Source organism: Doryrhamphus excisus, linkage group LG19 (genome assembly GCF_037039965.1).
Source record: "Doryrhamphus excisus strain RoL-2023G ecotype Guam linkage group LG19, RoL_Dexc_Guam_v1.1, whole genome shotgun sequence".
In the NCBI taxonomy this organism is placed as follows: Eukaryota; Metazoa; Chordata; class Actinopteri; order Syngnathiformes; family Syngnathidae; genus Doryrhamphus; species Doryrhamphus excisus.
The window spans coordinates 5,924,589-5,950,172 of NC_136375.1; the positions used below are offsets into that span (position 1 = coordinate 5,924,589).

The window sequence follows — 25,584 nt, forward strand, 5'->3', positions numbered from 1 at the left end:
CACAGAACACCTGATCCTCGCTACTCTTCACTTTTACTGCACTTTTACACTTCAACCATTTCACAAGAAAACTCATACGTAGTCCAGACATTTTCCCCCTTCTTTCTTTTCTTTTCAGTGTAGCCTTGATGTTCAGTCAGAAAAAGTCCTTGAAGTTTGGAATTCGTGAGTATGAGTTAAAAAGTACTCCACAAGAGCATACTGGTAATATAGCATACTGGGTAGCATAGCATACTGGTAGCATGCACACTGGGTACCATAGCATACTGGTAGCATAGCATATTGGGTAGCATAGCAGCATACTGGGTAGCATAGCATACCGGTAGCATAGCATATTGAGTAGCATAGCATACTGGGTAGCATAGCATACTGGTAGCATGCACACTGGGTAGCATAGCATACTGGTAGCATGCACACTGGGTAGCATAGCATACTGGTAGCATAGCATATTGGGTAGCATAGCAGCATACTGGCTAGCATAGCATACCGGTAGCATAGCATATTGGGTAGCATAGCATATTGGGTAGCATAGCATATTGGGTAGCATAGCATATTGGGTAGCATAGCATACTGGGTAGCATAGCACACTGGGTAGCATAGCACATTGGGTAGCATAGCACATTGGGTAGCATAGCATACCGGTAGCATAGCATACTGGGTAGCATAGAATACTGGGTAACATAGCATACTGGGAGCATGCACACTGGGTAGCATAGCATATTGGGTAGCATAGCATACTGGGTAGCATAGCATACTGGTCGCATGCACACTGGGTAGCATAGAATACTGGGTAGCATAGCATACTGGTAGTATAGCATATTGGGTAGCATAGCATACTGGGTAAAATAGCATACTGGTAGCATGCACACTGGGTAGCATAGCATATTGGGTAGCATAGCATACTGAATAGCATAGCATATTGGGTAGCATAGCATACTGGGCAGCATAACATACTGGGTAGCATAGTATACTGGTAGCATAGCAAACTGGGTAGCATAGCATACTGGTAGCATGCACACTGGGTAGCATAGAATACTGGGTTGTATAGCATACTGGTAGCATAACATATTGGGTAGCATAGCATACTGGTAACATAGCATATTGGTAGCATAGCATATTGGGTAGCATAGAATACTGGTAGCATAGCATACTGGTAGAAAAATGTGAAATTTGGTCTTCCCCAACAAAATATCACCACTTAACATTACTTGTTTTTTCTCATAAAACTATGACTTTTTGACAAAACTTTCACTTTAAATACTACAGTTTTATGGGTATTATTTATTAAAATATAATTTTTATTGTATGTTACCATATTATTGTTGGAAAATGTAACTTTTTTCCTTGTCCAACTAAGACGTTTCCTCATTTAATAATACAAAATTATTATTACTTAAGAAGTTATTAGTTTTTATTAAAATATTTATATTTTTAACTGTATAATATTTACATTTATTGTCATAATGTGAAATATTCTTCTTATAAAACTGAATTTTATTTTCATTATCAATTAAAATATGTATTTAAATTGTATATCACTGTTAGATGTTTGTTATAATGTCATTTTATCATATTTATTATTACTATTTTTTTCTTGTCAAATGAATGTTGTTTTATAATTTTTTTATATAGAAAAAAAGCAAAAAGAAAAACAAAATTTACATAATTTTTAAAGTACAGCAGCCAGATTTGTTTGTCATCATACAGCAACTTAACTTTGTGCTATTTTTATCTATTCTATTGCAGCTAAAAAATGAAGACGTACCGACTTTATGACAAAATAATATAAAAATACGACTAGTAATGTGGATACTAAGAGAAGGAGAAGCTACTAGGAGGACACGTGAATAAAGGCAGACAGACCTGGTGTGTGTTGATATTTTTATATTGAAGATGATGGCGCCCATCAACACAATGCATCCCTACGCTAGTACATGTACATGCATGTCATGTACATGTACACACACGTCATGTACATGTACACACCCTATGTAACATACATGTACATACGTCTGTGTATTCTCAAGCTATCTTTTGGCATTGGAACAGAACAACAGTCAGACGCGTAAAAACACATTATTATTATTATTATTATTATGATTATTATGATAATTACGGATGATTGAACGGCAGCAGGTAGGCAACATGAGGTTGTTGAACGGACAGAGTAGAAAACCATAAACAAAAACACCTCATTGTCATGTCTTTATATTTCTATTTATATCTATTTATAATATACACAAGCCAGTGTCTTCTTTTCCTCTCCATTCAATTCAAGTCAAAATGCTATTTTTGTTTGACCCCCCCGCCCCCACTTCCAAAACTAGATGGCACCACATGGGTATGACGTAACGCAACAGCCTCCCGCTAAATGTTTAGCTTTTTCTTTGGCTTCCCCTGTGTGTGACGGCAAACATGATGATGATAACCATAGAACACAAACATGAACCATCGTTTTTTTTTTTTTTACCAATCTCAAATTTGACACACCGATACGACTTTGGGGGTTTCCAAACAGCACCCCCGTGTGGTGTATTTGTCATAAGAATAACAGCACAGGCGACACAGTCGGGGTGCACATTTGGACACGCTTCCACCCGTGCGGCGCTCTGGAAGTAGGAGCGCTAGCTAACGCAAACACATCATCCGCAATCCTTACGTGAAACATGAAGACGCGTCTTTCCCTTCTCTGAGTTCTAAAAAGAGAAAAACAGCTAGCATGAGCGAGCTAACAATGCACGTTAGCGCACTGTTAGCGCCCTCATGCTAGCTCTTTTTGTCTCTTTAGAATGCACAGAAAAGGGAAAGACGTGTGTGGTCATGTTTCACATACGCATCATGATGATGGACAAACCCCACCCCCCCACCCCCCCCAAAAAAGTGCACTTTCCTTTAAAGTAAAGTATAGACACAATCTAGTAGGAACAGTGCATCCTTATTTTTACACTTACATGACAGTTAATGCTAACAAACTGCCTGGAAGCTTCAGAACGGGTTGATGATGGCCACAGTTTGACCCTGGAACGGATTATTTCTATTCCCATCATTTCCAATGGGGGAGTTAAGTGTATTGTTAAAATGTAATTGCATGTGTGTGTGTGTGTGTGTCTTCCTCTAAAGTGTCTTTGCAAGCACAGGAGTTTCACTTTAGCACACACACGTGCACACACGCACGTGCACGCACACACACACACGGGGGGGCGGTTATGAGCAAATAAACGGCATCAGTTTTTACGTCTGTGTGCATCACGTATGCTACATTGTCATCTTCATCAACCTTCACGTCTTCTCGCTCTCTCTCTTTCTCATGCACGCACACACACACACACACACACACACACACAATAACAGGTGGTCCATGCACACACACATTCACTACCTTAGTGCTTTTTCTCTCTTTGTGATTAGCAATGCATTCCCACACTTTACATGATGAGCAAACATATAAAAAAAGAAAGGTATATTCTATATAATAACGTTATTACCAAAAAAAGCATCTATTCCGTACCCAAAAATGTTATTTTTAGTTTGTGCCAGTAGTCTTTTTTAGGAAAGGAAAGAAGAAAGGAAGGAAGGAGGGAGTGTGTGTTACCATGGTTACAGTTAGGCTCCTCCTTTTGTTGCTTGTTATCAGCAGGAACTTCTTGGGTTTTTTTGAAAGCCCCTTCCATCAGTGCCCCAGCTGGACTCAAGTAAAAAAAAAAAAAAAGAAAAGAAAAAAAAAGAAGGGGGGGGTTGTCGTGATGTCGTGTACACCCCCTCCTTCACTGCCACCCCGCCTGCATGGCCCCCTCCATACGATGTACCAGACAGTTGTAGGTAGTTTCAGGTCAAGGCGGAGAAGAGGCAAGGGCGGGGTTGTGGGTGGGGGTGGTGGGGTGTTAAGTGGTGTCCTTGCCCTGGGTGGTGCCCGTGACCGTCTTGATAGAGGACAGGGTTCTGTTGAACCAGGTCTTCTTGGCCGCCTGGACCTCGTTCAGGGCCAGACCCAGATGATGCTCCAGGTCCTGGGTCCCGGCAGGAGCAAACAAATATGACCATTAGCACTCAATAAGGTCATCAAATGTTACCTTCATGCATTCTCACGTAGCATCAACGTGAGAAGGTGCGTTCAAGTCGTGGGACAAAACGCAGCTGGCATTAATAAACATGCAAAAACTGTGGGATTTCTAATTGAATATTTTCCCCAAATTTACATTCTTTCCATAACATTTATGTACTTATCGTTGTACTTTGTGAATCAACTGGGTTTCTGCAAAAAGAGATTTACATCCCCAATTATTGTAAACTTTTTTACATCTGCGAGTAAATGCAATGAACTATGAGTTAACTAATGAGATAATGTGATTAATTGCGATTAAATAGTTTAATGGATGGCTAGCCCTAATATTTGTATAATTCACTCCTTCATTTGTACATCCTTCTATAAAAGATAGATATTGTATTCATAAAAGATATTGTATTTATAAAAGATATTGTATTTGTAATAGATATTGTATTTATAAAAGATATTGTATTTGTAATAGATATTGTATTTATAAAAGATATTGTATTTGTAATAGATATTGTATTTATAATAGATAGCTTTTGTATTCATAAAAGATATTGTATTTATAAGATATTGTATTTATAATAGATATTGTATTTACAAACTATAGATATTATATTTACAAAAGATATTGTATTTATAAAAAATATTGTATTTATAAAATATATTGTATTTATAATAGATAGATATTGTATTTATAAAAGATATTGTATTTATAAAAGATAGATATTGTATTTATAAAAGATATTGTATTTATAAAACATATATATTGTATTTATAAAAGATATTGTATTTCATAAAAGATATTGTATTCATAAAAGATATTGTATTCATAAAAGATATTGTATTCATAAAAGATAAATATTGTATTTATAATAGATAGATAATGTATTTATAAAAGATAGATATTGTATTTATAAAATATATTGTATTTGTAATAGATAGATATTGTATTTATAAAAGATATTGTATTGATAAAACATATATATTGTATTTATAAAAGATATTGTATTCATAAACGATATTGTATTCATAAAAGATAGATAATGTATTTATAATAGATATATATTGTATTTATAATAGATAATGTATTTATAAAAGACACTGTATTTATAAAAGATAGATATTGTATTTATAAAAGATAGATATTGTATATATAATAGATAGATATTGTATTTATAATAGATAGCTATTGTATATATAATGGAGATTGTATTTAAAATAGATACATATTGTATTTATAAAAGATAGATATTGTATTTATAATAGATACATATTGTATTTATAAAAGATAGATATTGTATTTATAATAGATACATATTGTATTTATAAAAGATAGAATTGAATTCTCATATCACAGTGCACATCCGTTGAAGATAATGCCAATAAAAAATGAAATGTGTAGACCCAAGGAGGGGAGAGTGCCCCCTGGTGGCCAGGCCGTCACTATACAAACGTAAATAACTACGTTTCCTAATAAACGGTGTGAAAGCTGTGTTTTGCATACCTGTATTTTGCACTCGGCCTCCACCAGCTGCAGTTTGGTCTGCGCCAGCTCCAGCTCCATCTCCCTCAGCTGGTTCTTCAGGCCCTCCTTCTCCTCATCCGCCTCCTCGCCGCCCCCGGGAGCGCCCGCCCCCTCCGCCGCCGCTGCTACGACCGCCCTGACTCGGCCTTCTTTGTTGAAAAGGCCGCTGCATTTCTCACAGCCTTCCACTTTGGCCTGTGCAGCAAAAACAGGTCAGCGTAAAAACACCAAAGCTGCTCTCCTCGAGATGATGACTTCTTTGGCCGAATTGAATTATTTATATTTGCTGTATGTATTTGATTATTATTATTATTATTATCATTATTATTATTATTATTATTATTATTATTATTATTATTATTATTATTATTTATTAATTATTACTAATCATTATTATTATTATTATTATTAATTATTATTATTATCTCTTTGTCATCTAAAACAGACATTTGCATATTTTAATGTTCTATTTAAAATGATTACCTTCAAAAAAAAATTTAATCGTGCTATGAATTATTATTTAATGTCATTATTATAGCTATGTGTTAAATACATAACATTACATTGTGTTGTTTATTATTGAATATATTCGACCTACAATACTTAGCATTAATTAGCATAGATTTGATGACATTTATATTATATATTTTTGACCTTTTTATGTTTAATTCAGGATCTATTTTGAATATGTTAGTTAGCAAACAAACAAAAAAAAATCTTCTGGAAATGCCAGCTTTACAGATGCCACGTCTGCTGCATCATACGGGGGGTCCATGGAGGGAGGACAATGTCCCTCCTTTCAAACCTTTAAAGGTGAGAGAGGAATCATGGAAGACGTGGAAGCACCCGGCGGGTAATGTAATGGCCCTCTGTCACTTTTAGCGCCATCTTTAATGATTCAGTGAGCCGAGCGCTCCTCATTAACACCTCGGCAACTTTACACGACACATCCTTCACTGCACACGCGCCCTAATTCTCCGCCGCCGTTTCCAATCGCTGACAGCTTTATTGCATTTGTCGGCGTGTGTCCTTGCTCTAATAAACGTGCTGTTTGTCCTTGTGCAGCCACGGAAAGGAAAAAGCTTCCGCAAGATGCTATTTTCTTCCCAAAAACAGCGTCAACAAGCATCAGAACACAAGCCAGCTGGATCAGCACATCGAACCTTACAAAGAGTTGGCGTGACAACCGGAAGGTCACCTCCACAATATCTTTACAGCTCACAAAGCAAAATGGGAAATGACCTTTTCTCCGTTGTAACGATGCTTCCTGTCAATAAAGTGAAGTCAATTTCCGCCAAGTAGGATTCCTTATTCTGTAAATGGAATATTTTGGTAGCTGGGACGTAGAAAACCTGCTTACGACCTTCTAAATATGCATTTTCATGTTATTAGAGACCTCTTGACATGAAATAACACCCCTATAGTCACCTTTACACTCCATTCATTCATTCATTTTCTACCGCTTTTTCCTCACGAGGGTCACGGGGAGTGCTATCCCAGCTGTCTTTGGGCGAGAGGTCTGGTCGCCAGCCAATCACAGGGCACATATAGACAAACAACCATTCACACTCACATTCATGCAATTTGGAGTTGCCAATTAACCTAGCATGTTTTTGGAATGTGGGAGGAAACCGGAGTACCCGGAGAAAACCCATGCATGCACGGGGAGAACATGCAAACTCCACACAGAGATGGCCGAGTATTGAACCCTGGTCTTCTAGTTGTGAGGTCTGCGCGCTAACCACTAGACCGCCGTGCCGCCCCAATATAGCAGACATTCATTCATTCATTTTCTACCGCTTTTTCCTCACAAGGGTCGTGGAGCCCATCCCAGCTGTCTTTGGGCGAGAGGCGGAGTACGCCCTGGACTGGTGGCCAGCCAATCACAGGGCACATATAGACAAACAACCATTCACACTCACATTCATACCTATGGACAATTTGGAGTCACCAATTAACCTAGCATGTTTTTGGAATGTGGGAGGAAACCGGAGTACCCGGAGAAAACCCACGCATGCACGGGGAGAACATGCAAACTCCATACAGAGAGGGTGGAATTGAACCCTGGTCTCCTAGCTGTGAGGTCTGCCGTGCCGCCCCAATATAGTAGACATAATAAGGTAAAATAAGACTAAGGCTCGTGTGTGCTGCTGTAAATATGTTGCAGAGTCGAGTTTTAGCTTACGGTCCAACAGTAGTCCATGTTGTTATTAGCGCTATATTTTGGGGGGGGGGGTGATCCTTTTTTTTTTTTTTTTTAAGGATTATTTAACCTTGTCACATTGGACCATTTTCAGAACCAGAGTACAGAAGGGAGGGAGCCGCCTTCTGTGGCCCAGCGAGGTGCACTGTATTCGGGCATATGCGCCGAGCAGCCCGTGTGACGCCATGGAGGTCTCTGGCAAACGTTTTACTCTTTTCAAACGCTGTGCTGTTTTTTCCTTCTGTTTATAGCACATTCGGTACAACTAGCAAGTCTTCCTCAGGAAGTGAATGTTTGTTTACAAGTGAGCTCCAGGGAAATTACGACAGTCTGTTAATTTCTCAGGCAGAAGAAAAAAGGAGCACTTGATTTGCTCACCTGTAAAGTACAGGTAATCCTGCCTCATTCATGTTTTTTCCATTATTGGCAATGTTTTTAATGTTATGGGATTTATTGGTATGTCATAATTGATGACACTGTTGTCTTAATGAATCAAAAACTCACGCGTATCTTCTCCAGCTCTCCTCTGTTGGCCGTCTGCTGCTTCTCCAGACGCTGGCTCAGCTGGGAGCAGATCTGCAAGAGGAAAACATCACGTGTTGTCGTTGGACTTGTGTACTGTTAGAGCTACGTTTCCCGGGTGTGTGCATCCCACAGCCAATTAGCACAAACGCCATCTTCATTCTTCTTCTTCCTCTCCACCTCATCCTCCTCGCTTTCACGTCTTTAATCTCATCCTGTCATCTACGCTGCATGACACCCCCCCCCCCCCCCGTCTCTCTCTCTCATCACAGCAGCTCTCCTGTCATAAAAAAGGATCTTTGACAGGCTTTTTTTTGCTGCAGGTACTTAACAGCAGAGAGCTTCTGTCATACAGAGGATCTTTGGCAAGCTCTTTTGCATTCAGTCGTTTTCGACTACGTGTTTGCAGCAGAGCCTTAAAAATAGAACAGCAGAGAGGTGCTGTCATATAGAGGATCTTAGACAAGCGATCCTACTGTGAAAACAGAACGAGGTGTACAAACACTGTTTAGGATCGTTGACATCTCTCTCATATAGAGGATCTTTTACTAGTGCTTTTGAACCGGGTCCTTAAAATTAGCAGAGTGAGCGCCCCTCTGATGTAGAGGATCTTTGACGTGTTTTTCTTTTTGGGTAGATCCTTAAAAACAGCGCGACGCTCCTGTCATATAGAGACTCCTCCACTAGTTTTGTTACATTTTTGCAGAGAGCTTCTGTCATACAGAGGATCTTTGGCAAGCTGTTTCAGTCGTTCAAAGCGTCAAAGTCATCTTCGACTACGTGTTTGCAGCAGAGCCTTAAAAATAGAACAGCAGAGAGGTGCTGTCATATAGAGGATCTTAGACAAGCGATCCTACTGTGAAAACAGCAGAACGCGGCGTACAAACACTGTTTAGGATCGTTGACATTTCTCTCATATAGAGGATCTTTTACTAGTGCTTTTGAACCGGGTCCTTAAAATTAGCAGAGCGAGCGCCCCTCTGATGTAGAGGATCTTTGACAAGGTTTTTTTTTTTTGTGTGTGTATATCCTTAAAAACAGCACGGCGCTCCTGTCATATAGAGGCTCCTCCGCTAGTTTTGTTACATTTTTGCAGCAGTGTTTCTGTTATATAGAGGATCTTTATCAAGTGTTTTTGGTCCTCAAAAACTGCAGCTTGCAACTCAAATAGACAATCTTTGACCTGCATTTTTGCATAGATCATTAAAAAAAGATGAAAGGGGACCTTTGCCTACTGTTTTTAAATTACGTTGTTAAAAACTGAAAAGCACTGCTCTCATATAGAGGATCTCTGAAAAATGTTTTGCAGTAGACCCTTAAAAACAACACAGTGCTCCTGTTATATGGAGGATCTTTGGTTAGGTTTATGCAGGAGGTCATGACAAACAGCTCTGTGTCGGCTCTATATGATGGGTCAGCCCTTCAAAGTAGCAGAGCACTCCTGTGATAGAGGATCTTTGAAAAGCATTTTTGTTGGAAATCCTTAAAAGCAGCAGCGCTCCAGTCGTATAGAGAATCTTTGGCTAGCGTTTTTACAGTAGATTCTCAAAAACAGCAGCAGTCCTGTCAAACAGCGGATCTTTGACTAGGATTTTTACAGTAGATTCTCAAAAACAGCAGCGCTCCCTCTGATATATAGAGGATCTTTGACTAGGATTTTTACAGTAGATTCTCAAAAACAGCAGCGCTCTCTCTGTCATATAGAGGATCTTTGACTAGCATTTTTACGGTAGATTCTCAAAAACAGCAGCCCTCCCTCAGTCATATAGAGGATCTTTGACTAGCATTTTTACAGTAGATTCTCAAAAACAGCAGCACTCCTGTCAAACAGAGGATCTTTGACTAGCATTTTTACAGTAGATTCTCAAAAACAGCAGCACTCCTGTCAAACAGAGGATCTTTGACTAACATTTTTACAGTAGATTCTCAAAAACAGCAGCGCTCCTGTCAAACAGAGGATCTTTGGCTAGCATTTTTACAGTAGATTGTCAAAAACAGCAGCCATCCCTCTGTCATATAAAGGATCTTTGACTAGCATTTTTACAGTAGATTCTTAAAAACAGCAGCACTCCTGTCAAACAGAGGATCTTTGACTAGCATTTTTACAGTAGATTCTCAAAAACAGCAGCACTCCTGTCAAACAGAGGATCTTTGACTAGCATTTTTACAGTAGATTCTCAAAAACAGCAGCACTCCTGTCAAACAGAGGATCTTTGACTAACATTTTTACAGTAGATTCTCAAAAACAGCAGCGCTCCTGTCAAACAGAGGATCTTTGGCTAGCATTTTTACGGTAGATTGTCAAAAACAGCAGCCCTCCCTCTGTCATATAAAGGATCTTTGACTAGCATTTTTACAGTAGATTCTTAAAAACAGCAGCACTCCTGTCAAACAGAGGATCTTTGACTAGGATTTTTACAGTAGATTCTCAAAAACAGCAGCGCTCCCTCTGTCATATAGAGGATCTTTGACTAGCATTCTTACAGTAGATTCTCAAAAACAGCAGCGCTCCTGTCAAATTGAGGATCTTTGATTAGTGTTTTTACAGTAGATTCTCAAACACAGCAGTGCTCCCTCTGTTATATAGAGGATCTTTGACTAGCATTTTTAAAGTAGATTCTCAAAAACAGCAGCGCTCCTGTCAAACAGAGGATCTTTGACTAGCATTTTACAGTAGATTCTCAAAAACAGCAGCCTTCCCTCTGTCATATAGAGGATCTTTGACTAGCATTTTTACAGTAGATTCTCAAAAACAGCATCGCTCCCTCTCTCATATAGAGGATCTTTGCCTAGTATTTTTACAGTAGATTCTCAAAAACAGCAGCACTCCTGTCAAATAGAGGATGTTTGGCTCCCAAAGTGTGATGGATGAGTGGGATTGATGATGGTGCCCGGTTGAACCCAGGAAGGGATGAATGGCGTCATGGAGGACATACTGGACATAAAGGTTGGAAGCAGTGGAAGTCGGAATGTGGAAAATGCAAGCAATGAATACATATTGCCCAAAAAGTATGAAAAAAAGATTTGACTGAAGGTGGAAAGATGACATTTCAGTGCTTTAATCCTTGAGGTCTGCGTCTAAAAATGTCCTCCTGCTATTTCTGTCTGCTCACAGGAGAGGGAGTGTTACATAACACCTCTGCAATGGTAATAACAGAGAGGGGGGGGCAGGTTGTTGGGGGGGTTATATTTCAACATCAAGTGACAGGATGGAAGGGGAAAGAAGGATGGAAATGCAGAAGGAAGGAAGGAAGGAAGGACGGAAGGAAGCTCCCAGTGGTTGCAGGTTCACGTGAAGGACAGCGTGCGTGTTGATGCAGCAATAAAAGAAGACGTGTCTATCTTGGCATATTGCTTATGAAACACAGCAGGGATGCTTTCATATTGATGATAAACAACAGAGGATGATGATGATGGTGCTTCTCTTCCATTTGGGACACACACTTGCCTCATTTTCTACTTTCTACGTATATGATGTCTTATTCTTATCTGCAGTAGAGGTTGTATTTCTGCAAACCAAAAACCTCTTTTTATGGGTAAAAGTTACAATGGAGGAGACTTTCAGTGACTTCCTGTCCTATAGGTAGTCATTGTGCATTTCCTGTACTAGTACCCCTTTACATACAGCATTTAAATCTGCTCAAGACTAAAAGATTTGCTTTTTCTTAGACTTTTTTTTGCTGCAAAGGTTACAATCGAGAAAGAGAATATCGGCGCCCTCTGGAGTCAAACTCCTGTCACAACAGTTTCTGCTGACATTTCCTGTGCTAATACACCTTAAAACCTGCTCCGTCTACAATTTTCCCATGTGGAATGGAACGTTTCCCTACAAAAGCGTAACATTCTGCAACGCTCCACTCCTCACGTGTGATTGGTCCGTTAGCACGTTCCCTAGCGAGCTCTTATTTGTTTTTGTAGCGTCAAAAACAGCCCCACACAACCAAAGTTCCTCCTGCACTGAAAGTACCACAAAGTGTCTGCATGCTCCCAAATCCGTACTGAAGGGGTACTCAACCCCGGATTTTGCAAGTACAGCAGGCTGGGACCCGGGGGCTTTATATTGACAGCCTCAAAAACTCACCCCACCCTGCCAAGTGCTCACCCCCAAAGGCCGTACTAATGTACGTTATGTACGTTAATGTACGTTACACGTACTAATGTACGTGTAAGTTTTGCAGTGTGCAGAACTTGTATCACACAAAAACAGGAAGTCCCACCCGGCAGACATGCTGCAGTGGGGGATTGACCTTTTAAAAGCAAGTATCGTCCGATATCGATACCGTCTGTTTTCAGCGATATCATCCAAGACCAATTGATCGGAGCAGGTTAGGTTATCACATGGTTTGTCATGTGATAACAAAGCCCTTCAGTCTCGGGCTGATACTGACACTTGGGGGCATGATACCTGGCCTGATATCAGACAAGCCATTTGATGATCTTATTATCAACATACTATTTAATCATGAGCTTATTATCACGTACTATTTAATCAAAAGACCATTTTTTTTCCAGAAAATTTTCAGTTTATTACATGTATTATATCTAAACAGTGTAAACACAAAAATAGCAAAAATATTTCAACAATAATATTTTATCTTATCTTATCAATGTCTGACAATTAAAGTTCCATTAATCAAGTTTGCGTTTTTTGGTGACTGGAGAAGCACTAGGAATATTTATAGTGTGTGTTTACACTCGTGCGCTGTTCTCTGATTGGTTGTTTCACGGGCACGATACCAGAGCAGCGCGCTCTGAGTGGACAGCTACGGGGGCTGATACTGACATGGTTAAACTCTATAGTTTATCAGTATCACTGCCCTGGGCTTTGACACAGAATCATTTTGGCCTTTTCCCGTATCATTCATGGGCGGTTTCTAGGTTACAGGGCCAATTAATACTGTAGTATGTGATAATAAAGCATACCAAAGCATATATTTCATTAATAATAATGATAATTAGTGCAGCGTGTTCATACCTGCTTGTACTCCCCAATGATGGAGCCGTTCTTCTTAATCTCTGATTCCGATTTGTCAAGCTCCCTCCTGCACATCTCCTTCAGCTGTGGACACACACGTCCAGGAAAAATATGAGCTAGTTAAAGGTTAGAGAAACACGCATTGAGAATAATATCGGCGAGTTAAAGGTTAGAGCCAGAGGACAGATGGGGGCTGTGAAAGAGACACAATGGCAGCAAAGTCAAACAATGTCGTCGGGAAGGCCAATGCGCTCGGGAAGACATCTTCATCTTCATTTTCTCTCTAACCTGAGCAGACTCCTCCTCCAGCCGCCTCTTCTCGTCCTCGGAGTCCACCAGCTTCTGTTTGGTCAGCAGCAACTCCTTGTTCAGGGCGTCCGCCTTCTCCTCAGCCTGACGCACAAAAACAGGCCACTCAGTCGTGAGACAGGGTGATGAGCAACGCCTGCCAACGTTTAGCTGAAATATTATATATGATACATCATCATTATACATTCATCTGCAGGCGGCACGCCCGTACATCACCGCTCTACAACGTCTACTTCTACGTTATAAAGGAGCACGGCATCTGCCAATCAAATACGACAGACAGGAAACATTTCATGGGGAGATGTTCAGAAGATCCGATCGATGTAAATAATAATAATACAACAGAAATCACATGAAATTATTACAAATAAAGGAATTAAAATGGAAGTGACATAATATTAAAGATATAAAAAACATGATGAGAAAAATAAATCACATAAAATAAAGATTACAAATTAATTTGTTTGATTAACAATGAATTAAAAAAATCCATCCATCCATTTTCTATGCCGCTTATCCTCACTAGGGTGGGCGTATGCTGGAGCCTATCCCAGTTGTCTTCGTGTGAGAGGCGGGGTACACCGTGGACTGGTGGCCAGCCAATCACAGGGCAGGATTTTTGGAATTAGGGGAGGAAACCCGAGGAATACCGGAGAAACCCACGTACGGGGAGAACATGCAAACTCCACCCAGAGATGTGGAGAATCCAACCCAGGTCTTCCCATTTCCTGACTGCGTGGCCTACATGCTAACCACTCCTCCACTGTGCAGCTGTGTAAAATCTAATCAAATTAAAAATAAATGAGTAATAATACATTTTTATGCAGTATTAAATATAAATTTAAGAAAAGTCAAAAAAACATTTTTTCAAAACATATTAATATATTTTTTGTCCATTTTTTTATTTAAATAAAAAAATTTGATTAAATTATTTATTTATTTTTATTTAACAAATTATTAATATATTTTTATTTTATTTTTTTATTTGACATTTCTTAAACATATTTTTAATACTGCACAAAAAATACGTGCGTGGGTTTCCCCGGTATTCCAGCTTCCTTCCCCATTCCAAAAACATGCTAGCTTCATTGGCCACTCCAAATTGTCCATAGGTATTATTAATTATATTATTTAATTATATTAATTGTTGGTTGTCTATATGTGCCCTGTGATTGGTGTAACCCGCCCCTCGCCCCAAGACAGCTGGGATAGGCTCCAGCAACCCCGCAACCCTTGTGAGGATAAGCAGTAGAAAATGAATGAATTAATTAATATTCATAAAAATATATATATATATAATAAATATGAACAAAAATATCAAATAAAATATAATTAAAATAGATAAAAAATAATAAAAGTGCATGATGCCGCCATGGAGCAGATAAAGCACTCAGAACCTGGGGAGACAGAGCCTTCTCCATCGCTGCCCCCACCCTCTGGAACTCTTTGCTCCATTCACTCTGTGCTTGCCCTGACCTTCCCACCTTCAAAAAACAACTCAAAACCCACCTCTTTAAATCTGTTATTAATATCTAACTTTTTATATCAGACTGCTGTGCCCCGCCCCGCTTTTACTCATGTTTTAACTGTGTATTAATTAATAAATGTTGTATTATGGTGTGTCTTCCACTGTTTACTTGCTTTATTCAACTCCATTCTTCTGTAAAGTGTCTTTGAGTATTTTGAAAAGCGCTATACAAATAAAATGTATTATTATTATTTATTATTATTACATCTTATCTAAAAAAAAAAAAAGTCAACTCATTCAGGTGCCGTACTTCCTGTCACTCCCTCACTTTATATTTCATAATTTCAGCAGACGCGGCGTGAAGCATTTCATGTGATTTTGAAGATCATAGTTTACCGCCAATACAAAGCTTGGTCCACACGGTGGTTCTCCCGGTTGCCGTGACAGCGGCAGCTTTGGAGCTGTGGTCACTTACATTGTCGAGGTCTTTGCGGAGGGCGATCTTGCTGCTGACCAGCTCGTGGGCCAGGTCGTCGTTCTCCTGCTCCAGACGCATGTTGGCCTCCTGGAGACGACGGTTCTCCCTCTGAGGGGGGAGGAAACAGGGATGAAAAGCAGGGCATACAGTTCCGAAAAACGGAAGCTCTGCAGACAGGAAGTGAAAGCTGCAGAGGACAGCAGTAAAGTTAAGGACAATCCACGCAGCCTCAACGTTTGTGTAATCTTTAACGTGTCTGTGCATCATTAACACAGAAGTAGAGAGATCCAGGACTAGACTGGGGGGGGTTGGAGGGGGTAGGGGGGCACATGCTTTTCAAAAAAGTGCAACCTTATTTTTTGTCACAACTTTTACAATATTTGACCTTTAACGCTAGCCAAAATGCTACTTTTCCTCATAATATTTAACAAAACATATCACAATTTTACTTTATTCTCATACATGTTTTTTTTTCCATTACTGCATGTTTCAACTTTCTTCTTGTAAATGTTCTTCCTGTAATATTATGACTTTATTGCCATAATAATTGGACTTTATTACCCTTAATATCACAGCAACCTCTTGTTTATGGCGGTTAATCGGTCCCAAACCCACCCTAATAAGTGGGTGGCAAAGTAAGATTCAATATGAATTAATGGAATATATTCATAGTTATCAGCGATGTCCGATATCAGCATAGAAATGTGATATCGATTGGTATCTGTATCTGATTTTTGTTTCCCCAATCATGAAAACTGAGATTTAAAAAAAAAGGGTGTATACAAAACATACGTTCATTCCACCGCATATTCGTGTTCCACTTATCCGTATCGTTATCGGAAATTGGGGAGTTGGAAAATATCGGTATATCGGTTTTTGGCAAAAAAGCCAATATTGGACATACTTAGTAGTTATAGCATAGAAAGCCTTCTAAATATGTTTTTTAACATTATTAGAGCCCTCCATACATGAAATAGTATTCTGGTGTTAAACCATTCTGACCTAGAACTGTAGTACCAATGTAGTATTCTGGTGTTAAACCATTCTGACCTAGAACTGTAGTACCAATGTAGTATTCTGGTGTTAAACCATTCTGACCTATAACTGTAGTACCAATGTAGTATTCTGGTGTTAAACCATTCTGACCTATAACTGTAGTACCAATGTAGTATTCTGGTGTTAAACCATTCTGACCTAGAACTGTAGTACCAATGTAGTATTCTGGTGTTCAACCATTCTGACCTATAACTGTAGTACCAATGTAGTATTCTGGTGTTAAACCATTCTCACCTATAACTGTAGTACCAATGTAGTATTCTGGTGTTAAACCATTCTGACCTATAACTGTAGTACCAATGTAGTATTCTGGTGTTAAACCATTCTGACCTATAACTGTAGTACCAATGTAGTATTCTGGTGTTAAACCATTCTGACCTATAACTGTAGTACCAATGTAGTATTCTGGTGTTCAACCATTCTGACCTATAACTGTAGTACCAATGTAGTATTCTGGTGTTAAACCATTCTGACCTATAACTGTAGTACCAATGTAGTATTCTGGTGTTAAACCATTCTCACCTATAACTGTAGTACCAATGTAGTATTCTGGTGTTAAACCATTCTAACCTAGAACTGTAGTACATTCCAAGTTTGTATATTGGAAGTGCATGCTAACTTGACGACCTAGCATAGCCGTGCTATCAATCCTAGCTTTTTGGCAACAATATGATCGTGTTGAGTTTTTCATCCAAGATGTCGTCAAATAAATGATACATTTTTTTTTTACTGTGCTCATTTATGCAAAGCAGAAAGTTGATGGTCTAACTGATATGGCGGGCGCTTTGCGTGGAGACAGACCTCGTATCTCTCGATGGGAGCCTCCTGCTGCTCCTGCTGCTCTCTAATGGTGTGGTACTCCTTCTCAAACTTCTTCAGCTTCTTCTGGCTGATCTGAGGAGCAACCATTAGGATTAGTAACACACACAAATGACTACAAAACCGATGCTAAACGTCAACTATTACGCAACCACGGGCGCTTATGTAACCACGGACGAATCATTCATTCAGGAAAAGGACTGAAAAATAAAATACTGCTCAAAGTTACCTTGAAATTGTGGTTGTGTAAACTAGGCCAGATGTCTGCCACAGATTAAAATAGCTGCAAAAGCCCAACAGTGCCCCCTGCTGGCGATGCCCTAGAAGCACAGGGCTACGGCCAGCATTTCTGGATGCAGACACTAAAAATGGCATTTTTTCCAACCAAAAATATTACAACACCACAACCGGCTAACATGAGGTGGGAAAACTGTGTTCAGTGGGCCACGTCAGGCCCGCCAAGCGTCTTTACCTGGCCCATATTATACACAATGTAACCTACCTGCTCTATCAGTACTACATTCATTCATTTTCTACCGCTTTTTCCTCACGAGGGTCGCGGGGGTGCTGGGGCCTATCCCAGCTGTCTTGAGGCGAGAGGCGGGGTCCACCCTGGACTGGTCACCAGCCAATCACAGGGCACATATAGACAAACAACCATTCACACTCACATTCATACCTATGGACAATTTGGAGTGGCCAATTAACCTAGCATGTTTTTGGAATGTGGGAGGAAACCGGAGTACGCGGAGAAAACCCACGCATGCACGGGGAGAACATACAGAGGTGGAATTGAACCCTGGTGTCCTAGCTGTGAGGTCTGTGCGCTAACCACTTGACCACCGTGATCAGGACTACAATAATGTCCAAATACTACGGAGATAAAGTCAAAATCATGGGAAGTCTGCCCCCCCCCCCCCCCCCGCATGTAACTGATATTTTAGCATGAACAGTCAGCCGTCTTGAAATGGAGCTCACCTTCATGCTACAAGCCAGCTCCATTAGCTTCTTTGCATTTTCTTCAGAGCGATACCGCTTGGGAACAGGAACGCGGAAGAACTTGAGGGCGCCCTCGAAGTCTGCCTGGATCAGATCGTCTTTTGATGTCTGAAAGAAGGGAAAACACTTTTACTGTCTGACAATCCCAACATGCTCCAAATGACGGCTACCTTGAGGAGCGCCAAAGCCACATTGAAGATCACGCTGATGCCCTGAGGAGGAGAAAATGGAGAACGTAGAAATGAAAGATCTAACCAGCAAGACCGTGTGGGCGTGTCATTCCACGGACTGACCTCACACAGGAGCAGGTCGATGATATGGAAGACCATGTACAGAGGGAACTTGGCCGTGAAGAGCGTGAGGAACCACTGGGAGGCGTACATGTGAGCCTCCAGGCCCACGTTGAGGAAGTGGTTGTACAAGTCGGGGATGTACTCCTGGTTGGAGACAGACTATGAATAAAAAAAGCATGTACCTAATGCTGCGGCCCGCCGGTCCAAGGACACGAACCTGCATGAGTCTCTCCAGCTGGAAGAACTTGCAGTGCAGATCCTCAAAGTTCTGCTTGAACAGGTCCCTCAGGCCGTAGTCGAACATGATCTTCACCAGCACGCTGAAGGCTTGCTCCTCTGGCATCTGAGCCACAAACACCATCTGACTTAGGACCCTCAAGAGGCTTCTCAATCGGGGTTGTTCAAAGTCACGCCCGAAGTTATTTTGCAAGAATAAACTCTAAATAATCAGAGATAAAAGATGAAATCTAACCAGAAAGAGTCATTAATTTACAAGAATATGAGATAAAAAAATTTAATCTAACAAGAACATGTGCTTATTTTAGAATAACAATCATCACATGATGAGGAAGAATATGGTAATTTTAGCAGTTAACATATTAAAGAAAGAAACTATCATATTACGACAAAAAGGCCAAAGCATTAACAGAAAAAAAAACAACTGGACCAGTGCAGTCACTTTCCTAACATACAGTGACATAACCCCAACGCCAGGGGGCAGTATTGACCACAAACAACATCCACTCCGCTGTTCCAAATAAAAACACTCTCCATATATAGATCGATATTGATCTATTTCGATCTATATACGGAGAGAGTGTGATTAAAAATGTAGAAAGCACAGTCTATTAATATTATTGATGTATATGTATTATATATATTCCAATTTTAAAGTGGTCTACTCCATTTGTTCGTGTATACAGTAGCTCATATATTTGCTATTTTTGCATTATTTATTTCGGATCAAACCCCAAGTTTCCACATTCAAAATGATTTACACGCTTCGTAAATAAAAGGAAATCAAATCATCCATATGAAGTTGGAAGCAGGGGTGCCAAAGTGCAGCCCCGGGGGGCCATTTTCCACCCACAGCTCATTTTTTTATTGGCCCCCCTCGGCATATTGTAAAATCAAGTTAATTCATTATTCATGAGATATTTTATTAGATTAGTACATTATTTCTATAGCTTAGAATATAATAATGGCCAACACTGGAGTGCTCTCAGCAAGGACAAAAAAAAATCTAAATTCATTAAAATGAAGGAATTACTAAGTATAATAATAATAATTATTATTATTATTAATAATTAATAATAATTAATAATAATAATAATTATTATTATTATAATATAAATCAATAAATAAAATCTAAAAATGATTTAAATAAGTGTAAAAAATTTAAATCAATTAATTAAGAAGGCATAAATACAAAATGACACAAATAAATTACAAAATAATCAAAATTTTAAAAATAATAAAGAAATTAATAAATAAATATTCAAAATACTTAAATAAAAGTTTTAAAATTAGAAATAAATTAAAAGCCATAAATACATTTAAAAAATGATTTCAATAAATCCATGAAAACATAAATAGAAAAATTAAAATTACTTAAAGAGAAGTGTAAAAAAAAAAACTAAAGGCATAAATAAATATAAAAAAAGACATAATTCATGCAAATATATCAATAAATGACTGAATGAGCACTGGAAAATGTGGGTCCCAGGTAGAGACCAGTTCTATAAGATTATCCAGCGTACCCGTGACCCGAGTGAGGACAAGCGACACAGAAAACGTATGAATGGATGCTCTACATGATGCTAGCAGGCGCTGCAAGGATGAAGAGTGTGTGTCATTTCCAGCCAGAAGACACAAATAACTCCCCCTGAATTCAATATCGGGCCAGGGTATGAATACTTTTGGGCTTAAGTGGATCCTCCTTCCGCAGCTACAAAGGTATTGCTGTGTTGCAGCAAAAGAACATCAGGAGCCAACATATCAGCAATAAAAGACATCATGTCAGAAGGAAACACTAAACAGTTGTTCCCTGCACTTGAAACTTGGTTGGAGCAGCTGACCAAAAACATTCTGTTACTGGAATCCTGCCGATAAGACCAGTGGAAGCGCGTCAAAGCAAAACAGACAAGCCCTCGGCGCATGGAACATGTGTGCTGGTTTTGGTTCAACAAAAAGCCACTCACGTGCAACAGGAGCACAGCAGCCAGGAAGGATTGTCCCTGGCAGTAGCCAATCTCCTCATCATACACCGAGTAGGCCTGCAGGGGAGGAGACACAACACACGTGCACACAAAAGGTCATTAAATAGCTTGGACGCCTCATGCAAACGCTGACATGCCCATCAATTAGGGAAGGAAAAAAACTCAACACGCGAGAAGGACTGGGTTAACCATGACGACAGTCGCCTTCTTGCACACAGACGCTCACGTACGCTACATTCATTCCACAGGAAGACTTTTTACCCTGCCCAGCATGTGGAAAGAAAAGTCCATCCATCCACCCATCCATCCACCCATCAAAACCCACTCATCCCCACCCATCCATCCACCCAAACCCATCAAACGACCCACCCATTTATCCACCCAAAATCCATCCATCCACCCATCCATCAAAACCCACCCATCCATCCACCCAAACCCATCAAACGACCCACCCATTTATCCACCCAAAATCCATCCATCCACCCATCCATCAAAACCCACCCATCCCCACCCATCCATCCACCCAAACCCATCAAACGACCCACCCATTTATCCACCCAAAATCCATCCATCCACCCATCCATCAAAACCCACCCATCCCACCCATCCATCCACCCAAACCCATCAAACGACCCACCCATTTATCCACCCAAAATCCATCCATCCACCCATCCATCAAAACCCACCCATCCCCACCCATCCATCCACCCAAACCCATCAAACGACCCACCCATTTATCCACCCAAAATCCATCCATCCACCCAAACTCAGCCACCCATCCATCCACCAACTCCCCCCACCCATCCATCCACCCAAACCCACCTTTCCATCCATCCATTCTTCCATCCACCCAAACCCACCCACCCATCCATCCATGCATCCACCCAAACCCACCCATCTATTCATCCATCCATCCATGCATCCACCCAAACCCAACCACCCACCCGTCCATGCATCCACCCAAAAGTCGACCCGCCCATCCATCCATCTATCCAAACCCACCTATCCATCCATCCATCCACCCAAACCCACCCATCTATTCATCCATCCATCCATGCATCCACCCAAACCCAACCACCCACCTGTCCATGCATCCACCCAAAAGTCGACCCGCCCATCCATCCATCTATCCAAACCCACCTATCCATCCATCCATCCACCCAAACCCACCCACCCATCCATCCATACCCACCCACCGACCCCTCCACCCAAACCCACCCATCCATCCATCCACCCAAACCCACCAAACGACCCACCCATCCATCAACCCAAACCCACCCACCCATCCATCCACCCAACTCCCCCCACCCATCCATCCACCCAAACCCACCCTTCCATCCATCCATCCTTCCATCCACCCAAACCTACCCACCCATCCATCCATCCATGTATCCACCCAAACCCACCCACCCATCCATCCATCTACCCAAACCCACCCACCCATCCATACCCAAACCCACCAAACGACCCACCCATTTATCCACCCAAAATCCATCCATCCAGCCAAACTAACCCACCCACCCGTCCATCCACCCAAATCCACCCACCCATCCATCCACCTAACTCCCCCCACCCATCCATCCACCCAAACTCACCCTTCCATCCATCCATCCTTCCATCCACCCAAACCCACCCATCCATGCATTAACCCAAACCCAACCACCCACCCGTCCGTCCATGCATTCAACCAAACCCAATCACCCGCCCACCCGTCCATGCATCCACCCAAACGTCAACCCACCCATCAATCCATCTACCCAAACCCATCCATCCATCCACCACCGAAACCCACCCATCCATCCATCCACCACCGAAACCCACCCATCCATCCATCCATTTGAAAAAAAATCAATTTGTCGCGGTGGCAGCAGTCTCAGTAGAGAAGCCCAGACTTCCCGGTCCCCGGCCACCTCCTCCATCTCCACTTGGAGGACACCAAGGTGTTCCCAGGCCAGATGAGAGACATAATCCCTCCAGCGTGTCCTGGGTCTGCCACAGGGCCTTCTCCCGGCTGGGGATGCCTGGAACACCTCACCAAGGAGGCATCCAGACCGGATGCCCGAGCCACCTCAACTGGCCCCTCATGAGAAGGAGCAGCGGCTCTACTCTGAGGCCCTCCTGGATGAGTGAGCTCCTCACCCTATGGTGGGACCATAGATCCACAGGTAAATAGAGAGCTCTGACTTCCGGCTCAGCTCTCCTTTCACGACGGTCCAGCTTGGAATCTCCGTTGGGAATCTCTGTGTGGAGTTTGCATGTTCTCCTCGTGGGGTGGGGGGTTCTCTGGGTATTCCAACTTCCTGCCACATTCTAAAGACATGCACATACATATACTGTATGTCTATATGTGTGCTGCCATTGGCTGGCGACCAGGCCAGGGTGTTAATCATCGTATTCCATGATTAATCTTATAATTATTCAAATCATGATTGTAATAATTAATCACTTTAGAAAAGCATATTTTTATGATGTGCCACTAGGCTTCAGGTATGAAAAAGGGGCCTTGAAAGCGACGTGCCAAACACGGTGATATCATCACAAACCCCTGACTGTGTTGTTTGAAGGAGTCAAGTCTTGAAGATCTTTTAGGGTGGCCTACTGAGCTACAAAACGGCAGTAATGAGTCAAGTCGGAGAGACAAAGCGCGGATCAATGGGCGCTGGGAGGAAGTGGAGGGAGTCGGGGGGAGCAGTCACTGAATTATTCAAAGGCACCTTGAGGAGGTGCGCTCAACTGGCTGGAGATGGATGCCCTCGCTCCGCTTGCACATGCATAATGCAGGCCATGAAAAATCTCTGCAGCTACGACCATACGCCGGCGAAGAAGTGACAATCACACGCAAAAGTAAAAAAAAAAACGCAGAGTCAGCATAGGGGTGCTATATGATGTCCAGAGGGCTCTCATAATGTTTAAGCTGGGATAGACTCCAGCATACCCGCAAACCCTAGTGAGGATAAGCGGCACCGAAAACGGATGGATGGATGTCTACTATATTGGGTAATATCAATGTAAAGTTGACTATAGGGGTGCTATATGATGTCCAGAGGGTTCTCATAATGTTAAAAAGCACATTTCATGTCTACTATAAGACTCCGGCATACCCGCAACCCTAGTGAGGATAAGCGGCACTGAAAATGGATGGATGGATGTCTACTATATTGGGTAATATAAATGTAAAGTTGACTACAGGGGTGCTACTTGATGTGCAGAGGGCTCTCATAATGTTAAAAAGCACATTTCATGTCTACTATAAGCTGGGATAGACTCCAGCATACCCGCAAACCCTAGTGAGGATAAGCGGCACAGAAAACGGATGGATGGATGTCTACTATATTGGGTAGTATCAATGTAAAGTTGACTATAGGGGTGCTATTTGATGTCCAGGGGGCTCTCATAATGTTAAAAAGCACATTTCATGTCTACTATAAGCTGGGATAGACTCCAGCATACCCGCAACCATAGTGAGGATAAGCGGCACCGAAAACGGATGGATGGATGTCTACTATATTGGGTAATATAAATGTAAAGTTGACTACAGGGGTGCTATATGATGTCCAGAGGGCTCTCATAATGTTAAAAAGCACATTTCATGTCTACTATAAGCTGGGATAGACTCCAGCATACCCGCAAACCCTAGTGAGGATAAGCGGCAAAGAAACCGGATGGATGGATGTCTACTATATTGGGTAATATCAATGTAAAGTCGACTATAGGGGTGCTATATGATGTCCAGAAAGCTCTCATAATGTTAAAAAGCACATTTCATGTCTACTATAAGGTGGGATAGACTCCATCATACCCGCAACCCTAGTGAGGATAAGCGGCACGGAAAACGGATGGATGGATGTAGTATACCATATTGGGTAATATCAATGTAAGGTTGACTATAGGGGTGCTATATGATGTCCAGAGGGCTCTCATAATGTTAAAAAGCACATTTCATGTCCACTATAAGCTGGGATAGACTCCAGCATACCCGCAAACCCTAGTGAGGATAAGCGGCACAGAAAACGGATGGATGTCTACTATATTGGGTAATATCAATGTAAAGTTGACTATAGGGGTGCTATTTGATGTCCAGAGGGCTCTCATAATGTTAAAAAGCACATTTCGAAGGTCATAAACTGGTTCGAACTATGAATATATTGCATTAATGACTAAGAAATGGGTGGCACGGCGGTCCAGTGGTTAGCGTGCAGACCTCACAGCTAGGAGACCAGGGTTCAATTCCACCCTCGGCCACCTCTGTGTGGAGTTTGCATGGGTGGGTTTCCTCCCACAAAAACATGCTAGGTTAATTAGCGACTCCAAATTGTCCATAGGTATGAATGTGAGTGTGAATGGTTGTTTGTCTATATGTGCCCTGTGATTGGCTGGCCACCATCCAGGGTGTACCCCGCCTCTGGCCACCAGAAATGAAGAAATGCGGGTCGGGTCTGGGAATCCTCCACTACACCACCGCGCCTTACTGGCATCTAGTGTCATTTTAAAAATGAGCGGGACAGAACCACTTTAATAGCAATGCTAATTATGCATTTGTAGGTAACGCTGCCGGCGGCTACAATAGCCTCAGTAGTTCAAGGAAGAAGGAAAAAAGAAATCAAAGCAAATAAAAAAGTGGAGTGGAACCCGTCTAATGAGGCTGCTCAGGTTCGTGAAGGTAGTCC

At 41.3% G+C, this 25,584-nt stretch overlaps 1 protein-coding gene across 2 annotated transcripts in view; it reads right to left on the reverse strand.

Annotated features, from left to right (window-relative positions):
• Positions 1–1,867: 1,867 nt before the first annotated feature.
• Positions 1,868–25,584, reverse strand: part of rabgap1 (RAB GTPase activating protein 1) — a 78,322-nt gene continuing 54,605 nt past the window's right edge. For both annotated transcript variants that reach the window (XM_058056309.2, XM_058056308.2), the window contains 12 exons: positions 20,900–20,974; positions 18,916–19,041; positions 18,699–18,842; positions 18,576–18,617; positions 18,385–18,513; positions 17,389–17,481; positions 15,529–15,639; positions 13,565–13,669; positions 13,277–13,360; positions 8,284–8,355; positions 5,556–5,771; positions 1,868–4,007 (listed from right to left, as the gene is read on the reverse strand). In XM_058056309.2, coding sequence (XP_057912292.2) covers positions 3,882–4,007; positions 5,556–5,771; positions 8,284–8,355; positions 13,277–13,360; positions 13,565–13,669; positions 15,529–15,639; positions 17,389–17,481; positions 18,385–18,513; positions 18,576–18,617; positions 18,699–18,842; positions 18,916–19,041; positions 20,900–20,974 — 1,323 coding nt within the window. In that variant the 3' untranslated portion in view covers positions 1,868–3,881. The remainder of the gene's footprint in view (positions 4,008–5,555; positions 5,772–8,283; positions 8,356–13,276; positions 13,361–13,564; positions 13,670–15,528; positions 15,640–17,388; positions 17,482–18,384; positions 18,514–18,575; positions 18,618–18,698; positions 18,843–18,915; positions 19,042–20,899; positions 20,975–25,584) is intronic.